Raw genomic sequence first — 20,655 nt, 5'->3', positions numbered from 1 at the left:
AAATTTTGATTGAGGCGTTTACAAACTACTGAATCCATTGTAGGCTCATCTTTGGTTAATAAAAACGGAAAAAATGTATTTGGAGAAATAAAGGGACAAAAATACCCCCCAAAAAAACTACTGAAACTATTCGTGGTATAAAAGCTACGTGATTGGAGACAACACAAAGTATTTGAGCTTGCCTAAAATGCAGGAACAGATGGAAATTACACAGAAAATGTGAAGCTAATAAATCCAAAAATGATCAGAAATATTTTGATTTCATCTTGACTACAATAAAATAAGATTTTTAGAAATCCGTACACAAAGTTTGATCAAAGTCTGTAGAGAGTTTGTTTTTTGGAAATAAAAGGAGTTCAAACTAAATTTACAACTTCAGTGAAACATGATGGAGGTTGCATTATGATGTGGGCTGCAGCACATGTAGCTACATTTAAACACATAAAACATAGTGCTGTATAAGACATACAGCAGTAGTTTTATTGCACAAAACAAAATCTAAATATCATAGTCTGAATCATTTCTGACTAAACATAATTTAACACACCAGTTGCTCCTCATGACTAAACTTGTTAAATAATGTGAGAGACTGTTGGATTTTTCCACTTTTTAGTAGTTAGATGTTATTTTTTAAAGGTAGGCGTAACGTGTTAAACAACATCCTGTTGAAGAGCGAGCAGTGGCCTACACCTCTGCAGCGCGCTCAGCAGCTTGCTCTGGTCGGTACCATAACTCCTGATTACCAGCAATAAGTCGGTTGTCATGGAAACATGTCACCGTGAGGTGGAGCGACGGCGAAAGGCGTCCAGAGGCAGAGTAAATGTGTGAGAGCGGTTTCAGCAGAACTAACTTCAGGAGAGCGTCACTTACAGACAGAAGAACCTGATCAGAGCTCAGCAGGTGAATAATCACCAGCCTCATTTTTTAAAGTTCAGATTTCATGAAAAAATAAACAGGGAGCAGAAAGTTTTCTTTATTTTTCGTTCCCATCTGTTTTTTGTTTTTCAAAAGACTTTTGGTGCAAATCAGAGAAGAAGGCCACCGTAAGCTAACAAATGCTTCACAGAGGAATGGGGGTTTACTGAATGCAACGTTCACCACATCCTGTTTGGGTCTTTTTCTGGCATTTTCAGTTTCATGAACTCTGTCAGAAATCCTCCGTGTCTCTGTGTAGGTTTGGAAGTAAAACCCGGCTGACCGAGCGGTGCTTCAGGAAGACGGAGCGTCCTCTTTCTCTTCGCCTCTCTGCAGCAGCAGGAAACATGCAGGGCTTCAGCCGCCGTGGGAAGATGTTGCTGCATGTCTGCTTCATGGTCTCAGGTAAAAACAAACCTCAGCTCAGGTTTGTTAAAGGAAATCAGAAAATATGTTCCGCTCTTCAGCATCTCCTATAGATTTAAATAAAGAAACGTCCGTATTTATCAGCCATAAAAGCAGAATAACGTCATTTGGGTCATGTTTGGCTGATAAAACTGTAAAAAGAGAAAATAACAGAAAACTAAAGGAAATTTTCAACAATTTCATCTTTGGAAAAGATGCTAATTATGTAAAAACCATTTGGGGAAAAATTCCTGAAATTATTCTAGTGTTTAGTTTTCAGTTCATTTATCCAACAGTTAATGCTAACAAGAGATTCCAAAATCATTTTAATCAAATTAAATACATGCAAAACTTTCCTAATAAAATCAGAAACCAACTCCAAAAATCGGTTTTTCTGCTTTTCACAACAAAAGTACTTAGACATTAAAGGACTGAGAACTCAAAAATGAATGTAAAAAACTACCTCGGTTTTCTGGATTCATTAAAATTGTTTCAAGTTTTCACAACTTAAAGTATTTTTTCAGCCAAAAAATAGGATGTTTCTTTTTTAACTGTAGAGTTTCAGAAAGAAAACCACAGCAGGAGTTTCTTTCAGATCTTATAATTCATTTTATTTGTAGTTTGTTGTTTGGTTTATTTATTTCGAACATTTAAAATGTCTTCCAGCTCCAGACTGAAATGTTCATCAAATTTTAAAGGTTATAGATCTTTGAGAATACCGTATAACTGAAAAAACAGTATAATTTATGACAGATGCAGTTTGATTTGGTGTCTTAGCTTTATGGGACGGTTTCTCTGATTTCTGCTCTGGCTCCTCTAGCGCTTGTTTATGTGTTTAAAGTTTTTATGGGGGAGAAGACATTTTGAATAGTTTGAGGCTTCAGTGTGAAGCCCAGGTGAAGGTGAAAGCTCGTTAACCACCGGGCCCCAAACGCACCGCCCTGCCGGGAAACTCCCTGGTGGCTCCGATTACCCGTCTGCCCCCGTTCTGAACCGCAGTTCAACTCCAACACCAGCAAACTTATTAAAGTGATGAAATATGATTGATGATGCAGTGGGACTGGCTGCTCATGTTATTCTCTATGGGAAGATATTACAGTCATAAACAGCTTATTTACATTGTACCTATAGCAGTTTGAATTCCAAAAACCATTAAAATAATAAAAAACTGTAGATTTTTCACCTAACTACGCCATAAATACAGCAGATAAAGCATATTATTGCTGCTTTTTAAATGTTTTAATCCTGCAGACGTATTCAGTTTCATTCAGTCCTCAGATGAAGCTTTTACAGAGGAGATGAAACAAAAACTTGTTCTGAACAATTCATTTAAAAATTCAACAGAAAAAAATCACTGTCTCACTTCATGTTTCCTTTCAGAGAGAAAGTCTCCTTTCCTGTTTTTCAAAGTTTTTGTTCCTGGATTCATTTTTGACTCTACAATAGTTTGATGCTGACCTCGTTTGTTCATATTTTCCCTCCAAGAAGTTAAAATTTCCACATTAAAGTCATTCTCATCACTTGTCCAGGCTTTCTGAATGAATTCTTTGGTCTTTGGGCTTGTTTTAGTCTACAGATACGTTATGTGTTTTAAAATAATCAGTGGAATCAAAGCAACATAAAAATAATGGGAGAGAACATCACAACTGAGGTGCAGCAGCTGAAATTAGAAGAAGGAGTAAAAATTTAAAGAGCATTTAAGACGAAGCTGGCAGCCATCTAACGTTAGCTAACGTTAGCTAACATTAGCTAACATTAGCTAACGTTAGCTGGCAGCCTTTGAAGAAGTGAAGACTGGAGTAATGTGAACTCTCCAGCTTGGTAAGAGTCGAGCTGCAACTTTCCGCAATTTGAATGCGATGCATTGAGGATTTATCAAAAAGCTGTTAAAAAGAGCGTTAAAATAATCCACCTAAGAGAAAAACAAGCAAAATGCTTTCCAGTTCACACAGAGACACCACAGTTTAGCTTCAGCTTTTTAAAGATTAAAACAGTTTTGAACTAATTACCTGAAATAAAGATCAACAGACGTGAAACTTTCTGAGTTTAGAATGAAACTAACATTATATAAATGAAACTTTTCTAATGTCAGGAATATTTTCATCAGTGATTCGACTGTAAGCATCTTAAAATTAACCATAATCTCAATCTTGACAATTCAAAAAAAACCTCAAAGGATTTAAAAGGACAGAATAACTGCAAGTCGCCAAAACAAAATCGATCAGAAACACGACTGAAACGGAGCAAAAAGGAGTAACATGCAGTAGGAAGGAACAGATCCCTGAGGGACACCATGAGGCAGAGCTGATGGATCAGAAATCATTTCATTAATGCAGGTCCTGAAGGATTAAAGACAGGATTTATATGTGTAGAGTGCCCCAAAAGTGTGCTTGCATATTACTTTTAAATAATAAGTCAGACGTAGAAAATGATTTATTTTTCCTGCCTTTCAGGACTTTTGTATTGTTCACTGTAATCTGCATAAATATCAGAAATCGTGCTGAAGATTTAATTTCTAAACTTCTTCATTCCTGATTTTCTTCAATCAGGTTTTATTTCCAAACATTTCAAAACTAAATATGTAAAATCTGCATTAAAGTTCACGTTTAACCGGCTGAATTTAGGGATTTATTCCATTTTTTGGTTTTCCCTCAGATGCAGCTTTTCTGCTCTGTTGGAAAGTCAGATTCTGCTGAACTCTGACTGTTAGAAACTGGCTTCCAGGATGAGCGTTGCTCACCCCGGGATGAGCGTTGCTCACCCCGGGATGAGCGTTGCTCACACCAGGATGAGCGTTGCTCACCCCAGGATGAGCGTTGCTCACACCAGGATGAGCGTTGCTCACCCCAGGATGAGCGTTGCTCACCCCAGGATGAGCGCTGCTCACCCCAGGATGAGCGCTGCTCACCCCAGGATGAGCGCTGCTCACCCCAGGATGAGCGCTGCTCACCCCAGGATGAGCGTTGCTCACCCCAGGATGCTTGTTCCACGTCAGTTTAAACCACATGTGTCAAACTCAAGGCCTAGGGGCCAAATTTGGCCCGGTGTAGCTTTTTATCTGGCCTTTAAAACTCCAAATTACATGAATTAATCCCTCAAGTTTTTCACAAATCTGAAAAATGCATACAAAAACCAAACAAAGTCAGCAGATCCTCACATTTTGCTCTGATTTTTACTGCAAAGTTTTCTTAAAATTGGCCAAAAGCATTGGGTTTAAGTGATTGATGTCTCAGCCTTATTGATGTCAAGCTGTAGTCTGTGAGCCACATGGTGAGTGATTAAAAAGTCACACTTAGCATCAAATATTCCTAAATTCTCCCAACCCCATTAATGACAAGAGTGAACAGAAAATGGATGGATGGATGGATATTCCTAAATTAGCACCACAAAATTTGAGATATTGATAAAAAATAAAAATAAAAAAAAACACGCACAAAAACATTTTTTTAAAATCCTATATGGACTAACCAGAATTAATTTTAAGAAACTGAATACTGAAACAAACGCTATTCATCAATATTTTAACAGTTTGTTTTATTAATACACTCTGGCACAACTGACCCTTCAACAACATTCAGATTTTTATGGTCCAAAATGAAAATGAGTTCGACACCGCTGGTTCAAACCAAACCGACCCAGAAATAGATGAAACCTGTTTATTTCCACTGCGGGTTTATTTCTCACCATGTTTACGTCATCGTTTCTCAGTAGAGCTCTTCAGCTTCAGTTGTGGTCACCGCTAATAACAGAGCTAACATTTAGCTTACCATTTGAGCTAACTTTAATTTAACTTTAAAGTTAATTTAGCTTTCCCTAAATGAACTTTCAAAATCTCTAATATACTTGTCTGTTTTGTTAACCTTGAGTTGAGTAAAGATGCTGCTTTTTAAGCTTTTTAAAGGTTTACCACCGCCACTGCTCTGTTTCCGTCCTTGTTTCTCAGCTTGCTGCGGTGGTTTTCCTGCCGCCGTGGCGGAGTTCTCCCTGCGGCAGCCTGCGGTGGTCGCCGGCCCGCTGGGCCAGAACGTCCTGCTGCCCTGCCAGCTGCTGGACTCCCAGCGGGAGAAGCTCCTCAACCGGCCCGTCCTGTACTGGGAGGTCAATGGGAAACAGCTGCCGTTTAACGAGAACAAAATCTCCTCCAGTCCCAACAAATCTATTGAGCTGACGGAGGTGCGGTGGTCCGACGGCGGGACGTACGAGTGCAAACTGTCCATCCGAACCGACAAGAGAGGAAGCTTCAGGCTGAGGGGAAACAAAACCACGCTCATCGTCCACGGTAGAGTCCCAACCTCTCTGCTGCCTAAGAAGGAAGTTTGTTTTCAGCAGGATTTTATAGAAATGATGAGTTTTAACGGAGCTGACCGAGCAGCCGGGCGAATTACAGACAGAAAAATGACAATGAAGAAAACAGATTCCTGGTGTCCTGAATTTAAGATTCAGAAAACCAAATTCAATCATCTGCTAATGAACTAAAGCAGGGGTGTACAAAGCGCGGCACGGGGGCCGTACGTGGTCCTTGGACGTATTTTTTAGGGCCTCCATCTGCAGCTCAAGACTGACATCAAACTTTTTATTTATAATGAGGGTAAAATTAATACAAACATGGTTTTCTTACAGTGGAAACATTAAGTACAACACAAAGCTTTTCAAATTAAATATAAAATTTTATTTGAAAATAATGTGTTGATCTCAGAGGGAAATTACATGAAATTAAATTCTTCAAAGAGAATGTCTGTTAGCATCATATTATTTATAATAACTACAATTAAATTTATCCAGACACTTTTACTGAAAGGTTGGCTTGTTTAATTTATTAAACTCGGCTGAATATAGCAAACGTTTTGAAATAAAATAACCCAAACTCTGTTTTAATAACACAGAATAAATTTGTAAAATTGAACCAAAACATTTTGACGACTATAAATTTTTCCGTAAATACATCAAACATGAAGAAATTCTTTCTACCCTTTGAATCTAGAATGAATAAAATTACTTTTCTACAAAAAATTAATCTGAAGACTTTATTTTCTCAGTTTTAATTTGGGGGATTTTGACTCCAAGAGTTTTGGGCAAGAAGTTTGTACACCCTGAATTAAAACCTAAAACACATTTTAAAAAACTTTTTTACCTAAATCACAGAGAAAACAGAGGGAATCAACTAAAGTTCATCTTAAAAGCAACAGTGTGTCATTTCAGATGCCATGACCTTTGACCTCTGCAGCCGCCATGATTCCCTGCTGCGCTGTGAGGTCACCGTGTCGCAGGATCCGGGTTTGACTCTGACGCTGAGCAGAAACGGCTGCGTCGTGCAGAGCTCCGCCCCCTCAGAGCGCCGCGCCGCCAACGGCACCGTCACTCTGGCTGCAACCGTCCCCCTGACCGGCAACGGGCAATACGGCTGTCAACTGAAGCTGCACGACGTCCTGATAACCAGCAGCAACTTCCACAGCCAGCAAACGGGTAGATATCAGCTTCACTGTTTCAGAGTTTAAAATAAAAACAGTCTCGCGACAGTAACTGGGATCATTATTATGTTCATTTCAGCAGCTGGAGAAGATAGAAAAGATGCAACATCAACATGTAATTCTTAGCAGCTTTCACTTTTCTTCCTGCTGAAATGGTCATTTTAGAATTTCTGGGAGCCGTAGTTAAATTCCCAGCATGCCGTAGTTTCATCTGTGTGTTTCTGTGAGCAGATGAGCGGCGCCGGTACCCGGAGCCGTGGTTCCTCTACGCGGGCCTCCTGCTGGTGCCGGCCCTGGTTCTGCTGGCCTTGGCGGCGGCCATGTTGATGTGCAGATGAGTTCTCCGGTCCGGCTCGTCTCGGTTCCTCTTCCTCTGAACTCACGTCTAGTTTCTATGAAACTGTTAGGAAAGTTGACATTAAAAATGTTTTAAAAAATAAAACTTTTCTCACTTCATCTCAAACGTTCTGCTTGGTTTTATGGTTATGTTCATTTTTATTTTTTTTATTTTATTTTTGTTTGTTGAATCTCTTTGTGATTTCTTTTTTTGAAATGTGTTGTATAGTCAAAGTTTTAGCTACTGGAGCTTCGGTCCAGGTGTCATGGTTGTCTGCTTGTTTTCCAGTCCCACAGCATGATACTGCCAGTTTCATTCTTTCATAAATTTTTCCTGTTTTTGTGGTGAAACTTCTCCATTTCTGCCTCGTCTGGCCTTTAAACTCTCCAGAAGGTTTTCTGGAATTATATATTTAGTTTTCAAACTACGTTTTTAGTTTGTGAATTAAATATTTTCTTCAAAATGTAGACACATTTTCTTAAATAAACTAAATTACTACTGTTAATTTTTTACTTTTGACCTGAATCTCTTTTCTCAGTGTTGGCCTCAAAACATTTAATGTTTTTTTTTTGTTGTTTTTTTTGCTTAAATTCTGCAGAAACTCAGAACTCGGAAACTTCCTGCTTTCCTGGAAACGAAACAGCAGATTAGTCACCCTGTGATGATTATGTTATGCAGTGGTTCATGACTGCCTGTCGCTCTCCAAACACCCCCAGCTCTCGACCCCTGACCACGCTCACACACCCACACACACACACACGCTCACACACACGTGACGTGACCTGACGCGCCTCTGCGTACAAACAAGAGGAAAAATGAACCAACAGTGGTTGTAAACAGGCAGATTTTGATCTAAAAACTGAGAAAATGTGTACTTTTACTTTCTCACAAGTTAAAATATGAGATTGATCTACTGTGGTCTCCGTGATGCTGCTTGTTCTCTGAAGAACCTCTAAAGCTGCAGGATTCTTGCTGAATCCCCAAAAGCGGCTCCTGTCCTCTAGGTGGCAGCATCGTCCTAAACCTGAATGGGATAAAAATGAATGAAAGATGCGTCTTGTAAGATGTAAAGAAAAAGGTGGAAGATTATTAAAAATGGATGATGATGATGATGATGATGATGATGATGATGATGATGATGATGATGATGATGATGAGTGGGAAACAGATGTTGTGAAGAAGAAAGAGGAAAACTATTGTGATGAAAAGGTAACAAAGAATCAATATGATAGTGGAAATCAATTAAAAAGTCAAATAGACTGTTTATATCCAAAACATATTGTTAATATTTACTGATTAGATTTAGTGTGAGATGTTTTTTTTAATCATTTCTTCTCATCAGATGTTTTGTCTTCCCGGTAGTTTGATGAGTTGATCTCCTGATGGACTTTTCATCCAGTTGGTTCTGATCGGTCCCAGTTTGTGATGCTTCAAACTGTAAAACTCTCCTTCGTTTCCTTCCTGCTCGTATTATTTCTGTTGATCGTTTTATTTTTGCTCACTTTCAGTTTACCTTATTGTTTTATAAACCAGTTCAGCCCAGAAGCGTTTTGAGGGTGTTGGTGAAACACACCATTAGCTTCATGCATTAGCTTCTGCTACATAGCCTACCGTATCAGTATAGCATTTTAGCAGTAGCTTCAGCTGAATATTGTGTTGACAAAGCTTTTTAGCTTTAGCTTCTAATAATTGTTGTAGTAGTGCTTTATCAGTAGCTCACATTAAATACCACGTTGGCAAAAAAACATGTTACTGTAGCTCTGTAGCATTAGCTCTCACTAAATCTCGTGTTTTTATAGCGTTTTAATATGAACTTTTACTAATATTATGTTGGCATAGTGCTTCAGCATTAGCTTCAGCTAATTACAATTTTGGAATAGCATTTTAGCGGCGCTCATATTTCTGATTAGAGGTTTAGGGTTTGTGCTGCTAACTCTCTAGCCCTCCCAGCGGTCAGGAGGATTTAAAAGTCCTGATGAATTTGTCTGCTGATATGAACTCTGAGATCTCCTCACGTCGGTTTTATGTGTTTGTTTCTTAAAATCGTGTCATAACTGTTGACCTTTTCACTCCCTCCAACCTCCTGCGCCTGTTTGTGTTTTTTGCATCTTGTTCTCTGCAGCATGTGGGACCTTCACGGAAACATCACATAGGAAAATCCGTTACCATAGAAACACCTTTAAGGCTCCCCCTCCCCCTCCTCCTCCTCATCTCTGCTGCTATGCTCCGCCTCCCTCCCCCGTCCCGGAGCGCAGCATCCCTCCGTCAGTTTGCGCGCGTCGCTCAGGGAATCAACGCTCCAGAGCCGATTTTCCCGCCTGTCTGAGCGCTCCGGACAGCAGGCAGAGGATCGGCCCGTCCTCCTGCTGGATGGCGGGATGGAAGCCGTTCACCTTTGACCCATTGGGGGTTTTGGAGGAGAATACCAGATTTTCTGTGGAGGAAGCAGAGAAATGTGAGAGTAAAAGCAGGTGAAACGTCTCCAGAACCCGACTCTGCTTCCATTTCCTGCTCTGGACTCTGAGCTCTTTATTCATTTGGACCGGCCGTCCTCCATCAGGTCCTCCTCCCCCCTCCCTTGGTGGCGGTGGACGCTCCCCTCTTCATCAGGAGGAGAGGAAGAGGAGGGCAGACCACACCCAGAGTCCCAGCAGCTCCGTCCTCCTCTTCCTGGCTGCAGAGTGTCGGTGTGTTTGGTGAGCGGAGCCGGGATGCTGCTGCTGCTGCCGCTGACCCTGCTGGCTCTTCAAGGTGAGTGGCTGTTTGTTGACCTCTGGCTTCACCAGGATTCCTGGTTCAGTTTGTTTTACTGGAGTTGGCCGCAGGAACAAGGTCAGCATGCAAACTTTGGCCTTTTAACCAACACTTCCTCAGGCTTTCTGGGACTTTTCCTCATGCGTGACCTTCAGAGAGGCTGCAGAAACATCATCGTTGGGATTATAAGACTATAAGAACTGCTTGGAAACCAAAATGTGAGAACGTGAAACAAATACAGACGAGCCAAAAAAGAGAAGCATAAAGACGAGCTGTGAACTTCTGGACGCTCCATCAGTCATAAAATATTCAGATCAGGCTGCAGATAGAAGTAAAGATGGACAGGAAGGAAACGATCAGCAGCGATTAAAGGTTGGGTTTGAAAGCTGCTGAACCATAAATAATCTCACTGAGGCTGAAAATCTCTGCCAACAGGGATTAAATCTTCTTTTATTAGACAGTGGAGATGTCTCATCTGACAACAAACTGCTCTAAAATATTATTATTTTAGTTATTTTCCTGAACTTTAGCGCAAACGGCTGAAATGTAGAAAAAATACAGGAAGTTGCAACACGCAACTCGTTAAGTGATGCTGCTTAATGAGGAGTTGCTATTAATTTCCTCTGCAGAGGCAAAACTGTCCTCCTTTAAAACCATAATTTACATTAAAATCCTGGGAAACATCATATTGAACTGATAAATATGATGATTTTATTTAACAGTGTAGTGTAAAAGTTCAGTAAAATAATGAGGGAGGAAAGTTTGTAAAGATGGATGAGTGGAAAAAACCTAAAGTTTAAATATGGAGGAGGAAGATGAGTGGGATGAAAAGGAGAATAAAGAGGAGAAGGAAGGATTTCAGGAGAGAAGAGAGGGAGGAAGAGGAATGTAGAGAGGAAGATTATTGAAAAGGAGTTAAGAAGAATCAGGAGGAAGAGAGAAAAACTGAGATGTAAAGAAAAAGGTGGAAGATTATGAAAAATGGATGATGATGAGGATGATGATGAGGATGATGATGATGAGGATGATGATGATGATGATGATGATGATGATGATGATGAGGATGATGATGAGGATGATGAGGATGATGATGATGAGGATGATGATGATGATGATGATGATGATGATGATGAGTGGGAAACAGACGTTGTGAAGAAGAAAGAGGAAGACTATTGTGATGAAAAGGTAACAAAGAATCAATATGATAGTGGAAATCAATTAAAAAGTCAAATAGACTGTTTATATCCAAAACATATTGTTAATATTTACTGATTAGATTTAGTGTCAGAGGTTTTTTTTTTATCATTTCCACTTTAAGGCCCAAAAACATCTGCTGGTCTGAAAATGAGATAAATCCCCTGAATCCTGGAAAAGAAGAACTGACAGTTGATTCATCTTGTAAAGAGTCAAAGTGCGTCTCCAGCGGGATGCGAGTGTCAGTAACTCAAAGAAACTCATGCAGTAAATAAAGTTCAGCGGGACGCAAAGCAGGAAACAGAAGGAGGAAAAAGCTGCAGATTTCTCAGCCCAGATTCATGAATCATCCACCGGCTTTAATCTTGTTATTAATTTAAAGTGGTAGGGTCCGGCGGGCCGCCCGCTCCGGGTCGGCGCCGAGCTCTTTGTGTTGGCCGCCGCATTACGGAGCCATTAGTCTGCAAATGGATCCTGGAGGCAACTTCTGGTCAGAGGAGACCGCTTTGATCAAGACGGCGAGGAAACCGCAGCGCAGCAAAGAGCTGAGCGACCCGCCGACTGGATGCAAGGAAAAGACCAGAACCAGCAACAAACCCCCCAAACCACAACGAGCTGCAGCACAACGAGCTGCAGCACAACGAGCTGCAGCATCATGCTGTTGTTTCAACATCCAGAACCTGGTTCTGGTTCTGGTTCTGCTCTGCATCCCCAGAACCAGAACCAAACAAGGAGAAGCAGCTTTCAGCATCTATGCACCACAAATCTGGAACAAACTTCCAGAAAACTGTAAAACAGCTGAAACACTGACTTCCTTTAAATCTCAACTAAAAACCCACTTGTTTAGAGTTTTATTTGAAACATAATCAATTACTAATTTATTGATGGAATCTGATTTAATGTCGTGTTTTGATTATTGATTCTGTGTTTGATTTGATGTGAAGCTCTTTGAAAAGCCTTGATGCTGAAATGTGATATACTAATAAAGTTTGATTGATTGATTGAACATCAACAGGCATGAAAAGTTTCTGGTGATGTACTGAACTCCTTCTGTTATCCAACAGAACCGGTACCGGTACTCCAAAGTTCTGTTCAGTCCAGCAGCTGTCTGCTCCTCTTCCTCAGTCAGGGCCGGACGCTCAGCTAATTAGCATGACCTTCCACTGTTTACTGTGTTGATGTAGCATCTTAGCACTAGCAAACGTCCAGTTGGTTTAGCATGTTAGCACTAGCAGTTGGTTTAGCATGTTAGCATTAGTGCTGTGGTTAGCGCTCTACGGTTAGCACAGCTAACGTTCCCTGATCTTTGTGAAGCAGGATGTCTTTAAGGCTCTAATATCTTTCCTCTGTCCCAGAAGAGGATCCAAACCTTGATACCGCCTCCTGTTCTGACCCCAGAACCTTTTTTAAAAGGCAGTTTGACCCAAAAGCTGGTCGGAACCGGTTCAGAATGAGTCGCTGCAGCTGGTCTTGGTCAGGGTTTCTCTCAAACAGGAAGCTGTTGACTGACGCTCTTCATCGGAGTCATCGCTCAGCCTCAGCTCCGTCTGGCAGCTGAGTCCAGACGGGACAGAGTTCGGTTCTGGTTCTGTTTGAAGCTCCGGGTTTCCTCCACGGGTCTGACCCAGACAGAAGAATCTGGAGCGAGATAATTCTCTATGACCTGATAACACGCATACACACACACACACACACACACACACACACACACCGACTGTTGGCGCTGCAGGAATCTTCTAGAATTTCCTCCTGAGTTCAGTTTATTTTGGTTTTGGTTTCATTTCTCCTTCATTTTGCATTTAAAACAAAGAATTTCCATAAAATCTAAATTTTTTTCTCCGTTTCTCACTAAAAGTAATTTTTCTCACCAAAACAAAGTAAAGATATTTATAAAAACTGAAACTAAAATCCAGATTTTCATTTCAAAAAGTGAACCTTCAGTTAAAACAAACGATGAAGACGAAGCAGCAGAGAAAGATGACAGACGGACCGAGAGGAACATGAAGCTTCGTCAGCGTTGGTGATGCATGGCTGCACAATGTGTGTGTGTGTGTGTGAGTGTGTGTGTGTGTGTGTGTGTGGGTGAGGGTGTGTGTGTGTGTGTGTGTGTGTGTGTGTGTGTGTGTGTGTTTCTCATGCGTGAGAACCGTCAGGACAGACAGACGGACCGTCCCAGTCTGAGGAACGGGACGTTGTTCATCTTCTACTGGAAAATGTTTTTGTTCTTCTGGATTGGAAGGATCCAATGTGGACACACACACTGGACCAGAACCAGAACCAGAACCCAGCAGCTGCAGAGGTTGTCCTTTTCTGCAGCTGGAGGACGTTTCAGTCCTCAGAGGCAAACAGCTGCTGATTGACGGATTAAAACCAGCAGCAGCAAAATCCTAATCTGCAGCTTCTGCATAATCCCAGACGTCAGAGTGCAGCTTGCTGGCCGGGTTTCCTGCTGCCGGACTGGATCAGCGTCCTTCCTGATGCGATGACTCTGCTCTCCTTCCTGTCGCTCTGCATCTTCGTTTCTCCGCCTCCTGCTGCTCCGGTCGCTCCGAATCGCTCGGCTTTGCAGACGGAACCAACCGACCGAATCACTGGAACAGGAAAATACAGCGGCGGCCATCTTGGATTGAGTCGGATAATCAGAACCGAACTCTCAACTCCTGTTTTAAAAACATGTTTGAACTTTTTCATCCAGCTTCATTTTGCTGCAGTGGAGACCAAAAGTTTACATACACCTTGGGAAAAGAATCATCCAGTTTTTTATGTCTGAAGTTAAATCAGAACAAACTTCTCCTGTTTTAGGTCAGCAAGAATCACCAAGGTTGTTTCTAGGTGCCAAAAGCCAAACAATGACAGAAATGATCTGTTATTGATTGATTAATATCTTTAAGGTCAAAAGTTTTCATATGTGTGATGTGCTGCTCTCGCTGTGTCACAGCTTCCTGTTTTGCGTTGAGCCTGATGAATCCTCCAGTTTTTTCCCGTGTTTGCTGCAGAGTCAGAGTGTCTCTGCTTGTATTCCGGGTTTTCTTCCCCTCATGCTTGGTTCTGCAGAGCGGCGTGAATAATCTGCGTTTTGACACCGGAGGCCTGCTGCCTCTGTGTCTCTGCCGTGAAGTGATGAAAGTCTGTAATTAACACCAACCATCCTGACAGCAGCAGAGATGAAGCTGAAGCACCAGAAGTAGCTGCTTCCTGTGGAAGCAGGAAGTATTTATAGACTCACCTTCTGCCTGGGGTCTGTTCGGCTGCGGATCTGCCAGGCGGATAACCTGAAAACCGGAGAATCTGGCCTCAGATCAGCCGTCGCTCCGGGTTAAAACATGAACACGTGAGCCGCAGCCGGGCTGCACTGGACCCGAACCGGAGCAGCAGGAAGCTCCGTGGTTTAAAAGGAAAGTCTGGTTTGTGTTGCAGTCAGTGATTCTCAGGAACGCCTCAGCTTGGGTCGTCTTTAAGGTCACAGACGTCTGAGGCGGTCTAGTCAAAGTCTTGTTACAATATTGAAGGTTCTAAATAAAGTCTCGGTTCTGTTTCAGGAAGGACTTGGATGATGTTTTGGACGGTCGACTCCAAGTTTTATTGTTTATCCCTGTTTGGTCTTTATCAGAACTTTATTGGGACTTTATCAGGTATTTATCAGGTATTTATCAGGACTTGGACGGTCCAACCAAAGTCTCACTCGGGTCTTAAAGCTTCACAATTTGCGGGTCAGAACTTTCTCTGTTGGAGGAAATGATTTTGCTGGAATCTTTCCTTCGGTGTTTCTGCAGCGATCGATTCTTCCTCACCAGCTTTAGAAACGTTTCATTGGAGATGCTGCTGGTCAAATGAACAAAACAGTCAATAAGTGAAATGGTCAGTTGGTGGATATGAAACGATGATGAATAAACAGTTTTCTATATAATTTTGCTCCTAATATTGTCTTTTCCTCCTTTTCCTCTGCAGCTAACCTTTGACCTCTTCTTGTTCTCTCCCCTCATCTCCATCTTCTGATCGTTTTCCTGTCTGTCCTCCATCGTTCTTCGCTCTTCCTCTTCATGCTCCTCCAACAGCCTCAGATTCAAATCAAACACATTTCAAGGTTTTATCAGCGTTGATCTGATCTGGAGTTTTGTTTCCTGTCCCCCCTCCCCCCTCCATCTCGTTATTTAAAATGCCCCGCCCCCTGAGGTGAAAGTTCAGGGTAGCACATCTTTGGTTGAGAGCGCTGCTGAGGCCTCAGTGGAAACTGCCAGATGCAGTTTGAGACAGAAACGTTTGGAGCTCCAGGTGTGTTACTTTGGCCGATGACGAGTTTGTGTCATGATGAGAATGATAATAATGATAATAATGATAATAATGATGATAATAATGATAATAATGATAATAATTGGCATATATAGACTCTGGCCTCTATATATGATGTTAGCTCCGGTTGGGAACTGACAGAATGCAGAACAACCGTCTAACTTCTCACTGAAACCTTTTATTTCCTCTCAGTTTCACATTTTGAAGAGAAAATTTCAGCAAAACTGAAATCCAAATTTATGGAATGCCAAAGTGAAGCGATGAGCGGAAATAAAAACAATGCAAGAAAAAAGATTCAAAGTCACGCATGTGTTGAGGAAGCACGTAAAACTGAAGCTGCAGCAGCTCCGGCTGTTTTCTCAAGTACTGACAGTTTGCCTGCGAGTACTGAGAGAAAACGCCGCGGCTCCTCCTGGAGCCCCACGGCCGCCCACGCCTCTCCTCTCTGACCTCTGACCTGCGACCAGCAGGAACTGACAGAATCTCCTCCTCACTCTGCAGCCGGCCTGTGCCGCGGCGCCTGCGTGGAGGTGGACTCGGACACGGAGGCCGTGGCCAACGAGGGCTTCAAGCTGGGCTGCATCTCCTGCAAGATGAGGGCCGAGGTTCCGGCCAGAGCCGTGGTCACCTGGGAGTTCAGGGTCAGCGAAGACCAGAACTTCTCTCTGGTAAGGATTCACACAGGATCACTCTGCTGCTGTTGTCATGTCAGCCATCACACAGCAGGAGGAGACAGAGAAATGATCCTGAGGGGAACAAAGTGTGACGGCTCCAGGGTTTCCAGGGTTTTTCCTGTGCAGGTTTTCATAGTTAGAATTTTGTGATCAGCAGAGAAATCCTGCAGAAATGATCCACCTGCTACAAAGCAGCATCACTGGTTCCCTCGTGTCCAGTGATGCAGGATTCCTGTTTTCCAGCTGATGTTTGTTTCCTGCCGGTGGGAATCGGAGATTCGAGTCCAGACGGGAAGCCGGAGGTCCTGCAGCGGCTCGGCGTTCCTCAGGGTTGGGTCTGGGTCCCGTCAACGTCTCACGGCTCCGTCTCTCCTCTGCTTCCTGTTTCAGCTCTATGAGTACGAAGAGAAAAGGGGCGACATTTTGGACCCGCGTTTCGAGGAGCGTCTGGACTGGAACGGCAGCAAAAACACGGAGGACCTGCAGGACGGCTCCATCTACATCCTGAACGTGACCTTCAACGACACGGGGACCTACAGGTGCACCTTCAGGAGAACCCTCATTTACACCAACTATAACTTTGAGAACTACACCACCAAGCTGATCCACCTCCACGTGGTTCCAAAACGTAAGAACCGGGTCGACGGGAATCTTTCTGCTCCTCCGCTGCACTTACATCAAAAATCTGTTAAACAAAAATAGGGATTCATTTTCACCAACTTATGCAGTCGTTTGTTAATATCACATAAATATCATATTTAGTTTGAAGCCAATTATTCAGCTTCAGGTCTGTAAACTGAAGCTAAACGTTCAGTTTACAGATCGATATATTTTCATATTTATATTATGATACTTTAGAAATATTACTTCTGCTTATCATCACCAAATTTTAATATTAACTAAATATTTAGCTCAATATTTTAGCTTTGAGCTAAATATCAAGTTTGTTAAGTAAATATTAAACATGCTAAATAAATAGCTTGGAGATAAATATTTTGTTGATCAACTAAAAACAACTAAAAACGTGATATTTATTTAGAAACTCTGAGGTTTGAATAAATCCATGAATTTCTTCCTGTTTTCTCTCCTATGACCTGAACTGAGGTTTTATGTTTTGACAAATGTCACCGTTTAGAGGTGGACAGAAAAACTGCAGCCTGGTCACTTTTCTCACTTCCTGACGACATTTAAGGAAAAATAAAAGGAAAACTGATCATTTTCTCCTTTTCTGTTTTTCCATCAGTGGTTTGATGGAAACGTGAAATCTGCCTCTCAGGTTTCTGTCTGATTGTTGGCTGTAATCTGATCCAGCTGAACGTTGCTGCAGCAGCTGCTGCAGTTCATGCAAACGCTGCAGCAGTCGGTTTGTTTGCTGAGCTGCTTTTCAAACAAACTCATCTCATGTTTGCTTTCAGTCACACCTTTATAACCTGTTTCTACTTTTACTAAACGTTTGTGCCGATAAACTTCCATTCATCGACAAGAAGCTGCAGCCGTTCATGAAAAGAAGCTTTTAGTGGAATTTATTTGGGATTCAGTCAGAAACCAGAGAAGTGAGTGGAAAACACGGCCTGCAGCTGTTCCCACTGCGCAGACGACTGGAGGTCACTGGGTTTCCGTAGCAACCACTGGCGGTTATCTGGTGTTCCCTGTGTGTCGCCGTAGTAACCAGAAGCATGGCGTCCATCCTGTCCGAGGTCATGATGTACGTCTCCATCATCGGGCTGCAGCTGTGGCTGGTGGTGGAGATGATCTACTGCTACAGGAAGATCTCAGCGGCCGGAGAGGAGGCGCTGAGGGAGACCGAGTGAGTGATCCAGACCCGGATCAGGACCAGGATCTGGATCTGGACCCGGATCCAGATCCAGATCCAGATCCAGATCCAGATCTGTTTCAGTCTGTCTCTCTGTCCCTGCAGGGCCGAGTATTTAGCCGTCGCTTCAGAGAGTAAAGAAAACTGCGGCGCCGTCCAGGAGGCAGAGTGACCCGGTACGTTTGACTTTTCTTCCAGGTTTTTCCACCAATGTGGTTCCATACCAGTCAGAAAGCTCCACTGGTTTCTGATTTTATTTGTGTTCCTTTAACTTTTCTGCAGCCTGAACAAATGCAGTGAAACGTCTCTGAGCTGCAACTTTTCTTCTGTTTGCTTTAAATTCCAGGTTGATGGAGAGTCCAAGGCGACGTCCCTGAGGAACTCCGCCTCCCTCTCGTCTCTCCTCGTGATGGAAGCCATGAGAGAGCGGAGCCGCTGTAAATACGCTTCACCTCCAGACCGCCTCCCACTGCATGCTGACCAACAGCCAGTCCTTCCTCACCGTTTGCATTTAAAGATGACATTTTAAAAAGGAAAACGGCAACAAATAAGTTTTAAAAGAATATTTTAAGAACTGCAGCGGCTCACTGCCAACTGTTAAAGTACCTGAAGTTTTTCCCTCTTTAGATTTTCTTTTCCAAAACCTGCAGAAAAAGAGAAAGACCAACATTATTCTGCAGTTATGCATCAAAACAAAACTGGTGTCATGTTTCACGCCTCTGCATGTTGTTCAATCAGAGAGGACTCAATGGCGCTGCAGCAGTGCCACCCAGTGGACCAAAAGAGAAACAACACGTTTCACCTGGATGCTCAGAGGTTTATTTATCAAATAAATCAATAAATTAAAATCCAGAGGCCTCAGTTTACACATATCACAGCTGAATATCCTGCAGAGTATCAAACTGTGGACATTCTGTCAGTAACCTGCGTTATTACAGCTGAAACATTTTAATTGTGCATGTTTACTAACCTGGACCTGGAGGAAAACGGGCCGATGTGGGATCTGCTGCTCCGGCGCCGAGGAGATGAAGCCATGAAGAGTTTAACATCCAGCACACTCAGGTCTTCCTCCATGCAACTCTGGGACCAAATTAGGCTTAAAATGACCTTTTCAAAAGGTGCTTTGCCCAGTACAAAGTCGGTAAATATTCAAATACACCTTGCAGTCGGCATATTTGGACACTTTTTAGTCTTTGTTCGATTGCATGACTCTCCAGAAGTGCTTTAAGAAGTGAACTCAAAGCCGATTTCTGCCTTCCACCGATTATAATCTGTAATCAACCGTAAAATAACTCAAAGCTCCAGCTGAAGCCTCACGCTGCTGCAGCTCATGAAGTTTATATTTCTAATATATTAATGAAGTCCAGCGTCTTTCTGAGCAGAATCAGAACTAAAACCCTGCAGAACATTTACATTCAGTCCAAAAGTTTCGACATAAAGAATATTCCTGCTTAACGAAGGAATAACTTACGTTTTATTTGATTCAATGTTGATCTGTTTTTAACCAACAGAAAACTGAAGCAGATCAAATCTCTGAGAAAAGACAGAAAATCTGATTTTTTTTCACATTTAAATCTCAAATTTCCCTTTTTTTAAACACGTCTGTTCATCAGTTTTTCTTCATATTTAAATTTGACCGAATTGATTTGGAAATCTGCTGATGGTTCTGTAGACGGATTCCCATGAGACCAGAACCGGTCAGGAGTTCTGGGAGCTCTCAGAGCGACAATCAGACCAGAAACGCTGAAAACAGGAAGTTTAGGCGCGGCGCTGAGAAGGAAGCTGCAGCTCAAAGCGAGACTTCCTGAGTTTCACCGGATCATCGCAGCAGAACCTGCAGTCCCACTGCAGCAAATGCTCGACACCAACAATCAGGAAAGGTCAGAGGTGAAGCCTGGTTTTCAGGTTGGATAAAGTTCTGGCACTTAAAGGCTTCTGTAGAAATGAACTTTCTCTTCCTGTTAAAACTTTCTCCACCAGCAGCGTTTTAATCCAGATTAGGTGAAATCTGGAAAAGGGGACGGAGTTTAATTGGGTGATTTTAGAAGTTATCAGTGATCATTTGTTGCTATGCATGAGATTGTTACTATGGTTACACAGCAACCGGATAATCCAGATTATTTGCACTTTTACAAAGTAAAACTTGCCAATTTGAAATCTGATATCTAAATTAAAATCTCTTCATGTACTCGCGCTGAAACAGTTTTAATTTTAATAAAAATTTTAAAATGCTGAGTTTTGTGACGTGGGTCCAGCTGATGCCTCGGGCCGGCTCTGCTAACTTTAGATCTTTTGAAACTTGAAGTTGAGCTCCTGCAGCTTTTCTTCCTACCTCCAGTGAACACTAGGGGGCAGCAGAGCGCTGCTCCTCTCTGGGTCCCGGTAACAGAACACCAAGCTGGACGGAACCCGGCTGAGCCGCTCCGCTCCGGTTCTGCTGCATGGAAACAAGAAAACCGCAGACTGGCTGCATGTGTCGCCATGGAAACGTCAGTCCCAACAATAAAAGCATGAATAAAAGTTTCTCGGTCGGGTTCTGAGTCGTTCTTTGGGTCTGAATGCGTTTGTGAAGAAGAAGAAAGGGTCAAAATCAAACCATCAGCTGGTTCGGTTCTGAAAACATCGGAGAACCGAACAGAACCAACAGAAAACCCGAGAAATAAAAACTTCCGGTTCACTCCGCCAGTGAACCGGAAGAGAAAGAAAAGGAAAATATTTATTCATCTTCTGAATATTAAAGTGACAGAAAATCTGAAATATTTCCACCTGGAGCTGATCAGAAAAAGAAAATACTTTTACTTTGGA

General features: G+C 42.3%; 2 protein-coding genes across 4 annotated transcripts; both read left to right on the top strand.

The window, feature by feature from the left end:
* The first annotated feature begins 969 nt into the window (after nt 1–969).
* LOC122831635 lies at nt 970–7,244 on the top strand. Its single transcript, XM_044117982.1, has 6 exons — nt 970–1,043; nt 1,175–1,320; nt 5,264–5,599; nt 6,520–6,783; nt 6,868–6,903; nt 7,020–7,244. Exons 2-6 carry the CDS (start codon nt 1,263–1,265, stop codon nt 7,124–7,126), a joined length of 801 nt encoding a protein of 266 aa, XP_043973917.1. The 5' UTR covers nt 970–1,043; nt 1,175–1,262; the 3' UTR covers nt 7,127–7,244.
* Nucleotides 7,245–7,372: 128 nt separating this feature from the next.
* Nucleotides 7,373–20,374, top strand: scn1ba (sodium channel, voltage-gated, type I, beta a). Of its 3 annotated transcripts, XM_044117978.1 has the most exons (8): nt 7,373–8,562; nt 9,248–9,596; nt 9,686–9,876; nt 15,865–16,031; nt 16,428–16,665; nt 17,703–17,844; nt 17,956–18,026; nt 18,197–20,374. In XM_044117978.1, exons 2-7 carry the CDS (start codon nt 9,496–9,498, stop codon nt 18,020–18,022), a joined length of 906 nt encoding a protein of 301 aa, XP_043973913.1. In that variant the 5' UTR covers nt 7,373–8,562; nt 9,248–9,495; the 3' UTR covers nt 18,023–18,026; nt 18,197–20,374. The 3 variants fall into 3 exon arrangements, with proteins under 3 accessions (XP_043973913.1, XP_043973916.1, XP_043973915.1); XM_044117981.1 differs by adding an exon at nt 15,129–15,345 and having other exon boundaries at nt 7,373–9,876; XM_044117980.1 differs by lacking the exon at nt 7,373–8,562 and having other exon boundaries at nt 9,468–9,580.
* Nucleotides 20,375–20,655: the final 281 nt, after the last annotated feature.

This window comes from Gambusia affinis, linkage group LG05, assembly GCF_019740435.1.
Source record: "Gambusia affinis linkage group LG05, SWU_Gaff_1.0, whole genome shotgun sequence".
Taxonomy (NCBI): domain Eukaryota; kingdom Metazoa; phylum Chordata; class Actinopteri; order Cyprinodontiformes; family Poeciliidae; genus Gambusia; species Gambusia affinis.
The sequence above is the reverse complement of the archived record's forward strand: the minus strand, read 5'-3'. Positions and strand labels throughout refer to the sequence as shown.